This window comes from Condylura cristata, unplaced genomic scaffold (genome assembly GCF_000260355.1).
Source record: "Condylura cristata isolate star-nosed mole 26May11 unplaced genomic scaffold, ConCri1.0 scaffold00023, whole genome shotgun sequence".
NCBI lineage: Eukaryota > Metazoa > Chordata > Mammalia > Eulipotyphla > Talpidae > Condylura > Condylura cristata.
Window position 1 is genome coordinate 32,584,669 of NW_004567124.1, and position 2,578 is coordinate 32,587,246.

General features: G+C 51.1%; 1 protein-coding gene across 1 annotated transcript; it reads left to right on the plus strand.

Moving 5' to 3' along the window:
* Positions 1-204: 204 nt before the first annotated feature.
* CHRM5 (cholinergic receptor, muscarinic 5) lies at positions 205-1,871 on the plus strand. The gene has a single exon (XM_004687951.2). It carries the CDS (start codon positions 276-278, stop codon positions 1,869-1,871), a length of 1,596 nt encoding a protein of 531 aa, XP_004688008.1. The 5' UTR covers positions 205-275.
* Positions 1,872-2,578: the final 707 nt, after the last annotated feature.

Consider the following 2,578-nt stretch of genomic DNA (forward strand, 5'->3'; position numbering starts at 1 on the left):
CCTCCATCCCCCACCCCTGACCTACACCCCAGCTCTTGTATTCATTTAAAAAAAAAAAAAAAAAAGGCCAGGATCTAGCTTGTTCAGCAGCATCCTGCACTGTGCAGCCTGCTCCATGACTCCCGATTGTCAGTGTGGTGTTGCTGACTCAACAATGCTGGTGAGCAAACTAATGTGTTTCACCTCTCTTCCAGATGCTGTGTGAGAATAGGTGAGATCAAAAGAGAACAATCTAGAACATAAGATTTACTTCTGATGTAAATCCTCGCACCAGGATGGATGGGGAATCTTACCACAATGCAACTCCTGTCAACAGCACGCCAGTAAATCACCAGCCTTTGGAACGCCATGGCTTGTGGGAAGTCATCACCATCGCCTCTGTGACGGCTGTGGTAAGCCTGATCACCATTGTGGGCAACATCTTAGTCATGATCTCCTTTAAAGTCAATAGTCAGCTGAAGACAGTAAACAACTACTACTTGCTCAGCTTAGCCTGTGCAGATCTCATCATTGGGATCTTCTCTATGAACCTGTACACCACCTACATCCTCATGGGGCGCTGGGCTCTTGGGAGCCTGGCTTGTGACCTTTGGCTTGCACTGGACTACGTGGCCAGCAATGCTTCAGTCATGAACCTTCTGGTGATCAGCTTCGACCGTTACTTTTCTATCACAAGACCTCTGACATATCGGGCCAAGCGGACCCCCAAAAGGGCTGGCTTTATGATTGGCTTGGCCTGGCTGATCTCCTTCATCCTCTGGGCTCCAGCAATCCTCTGCTGGCAGTACTTAGTCGGAGAGCGGACGGTACCACCGGACGAATGTCAGATCCAGTTCCTCTCCGAGCCCACCATCACCTTTGGCACTGCCATTGCTGCCTTCTACATCCCAGTTTCTGTCATGACGATCCTCTACTGCAGAATCTACCGGGAAACAGAAAAGCGAACCAAGGACCTGGCTGACCTCCAGGGCTCTGACTCTGTGGCTGACGCAGAGAAGAGAAAGCCCACTCACAAGGCCCTCCTCAGGTCCTGCCTCAGCTGCCCACGCCCCATGCTGGCCCAGAGGGAGAGGGACGAGGCCTCCTGGTCGTCCTCCCGCAGGAGCACCTCCACCCCTGCAAAGCCAGCCCAAGACACTGGCCCAAGCACTGAGTGGGCTAAAGATGAGCAGCTCACCACCTGTGGCAGCTACCCATCCTCTGAGGATGAGGACAGGTCCACCAGTGACCCTGTCTTCCAAGTGGTCTACAAGAATCAGGCCAAGGAAGACCCCAGGGAAGAATTCAGTGCTGAAGAAACCAAGGAAACTTTGGTGAAAAGTCAAGCTGAGAAAAATGACTATGATGCCCCCAAATACTTCCTGTCTCCAGCTGCTGCTCATAGACCCAAGAATCAGAAATGTGTGGCCTACAAGTTCCGACTGGTGGTAAAAGCTGACGGGACCCAGGAGACCAACAACAGCTGCCGCAAGGTGAAAATCATGCCCTGCTCCTTCCCAGTTTCCAAGGACCCTTCCACCAAAGGCCTTCACAACCTCAGCCACCAAATGACCAAGCGCAAGAGGATGGTTCTTGTCAAAGAGAGGAAGGCAGCCCAGACCCTGAGTGCTATCCTCCTGGCCTTCATCCTCACTTGGACCCCTTACAACATCATGGTCCTGGTTTCCACCTTCTGCGACAAGTGTGTCCCAGTCACCCTGTGGCACTTGGGCTACTGGTTGTGCTACGTCAATAGTACCGTTAACCCCATTTGCTACGCTCTCTGCAACAGAACCTTCAGGAAGACTTTTAAGATGCTGCTCCTCTGCCGATGGAAAAAGAAAAAAGTGGAAGAGAAGTTGTATTGGCAAGGCAACAGCAAGCTCCCCTGAGAAGTTTGCAACTCCCCTTCATAAAAAGAATGACCATCATAGGCTTCCACTGAGGCGGGGCCAGCTGATCGTGGTTTATTTCAAAAAAAGGACATCTGCCATTTTTGAGCCCCTGAGGACTGTTGCCAGACAAGTCACAACTGCTGCCATGTTGAGTGATTCTTGTCAACGACCAAGTCGCCTGACGCCACTAGAGTTTGTCATTGAACTAAAGAGATGGAATTTTGGCTCTTCACAGGAGGAGGCACACTGGGCATGAGAGCAATGGCTCAGAAAACTTTTGTCTAACCTGTGGGGAGCAACAGGGGACTGGTTGAGACCTTCCCCCAATGTGGAAACCCATTACGGGGTGTGGGGAATATGTGTCTATGCAACTGCTCATATAGACCAGTGAAAAGTGGGAGGATGTAAGTCAGGGTCACCTGTTAACAGGAGTGATCAGTTCAGCTGGCTTCTAGACTACTGCTTTACAAGCTCATCAGTATTCATGACGCAGCTATCGTGTGGTTCTGTACTGTGGTCTTTTCCTGTGCCTACACCTGAGCAATGTTCTTACTCTTTCCTTTCACAACCAGTGCCAAATCCTGGCAGTCACTGCAACCACGCTGGCCCCCCTGAAGCAGCCTGGCCTTCTGGATCCTGGGTCTGGAAATACACCAGAACTTTACCACACTCCGTCCTGGAGAGGAGCATCTTTTCCACCAATA

Bases quoted from the DNA above. Each gene is read 5' to 3' on its own strand.
- CHRM5 (XM_004687951.2), top strand. From the start codon at position 276: ATGGATGGGGAATCTTACCACAATGCAACTCCTGTCAACAGCACGCCA.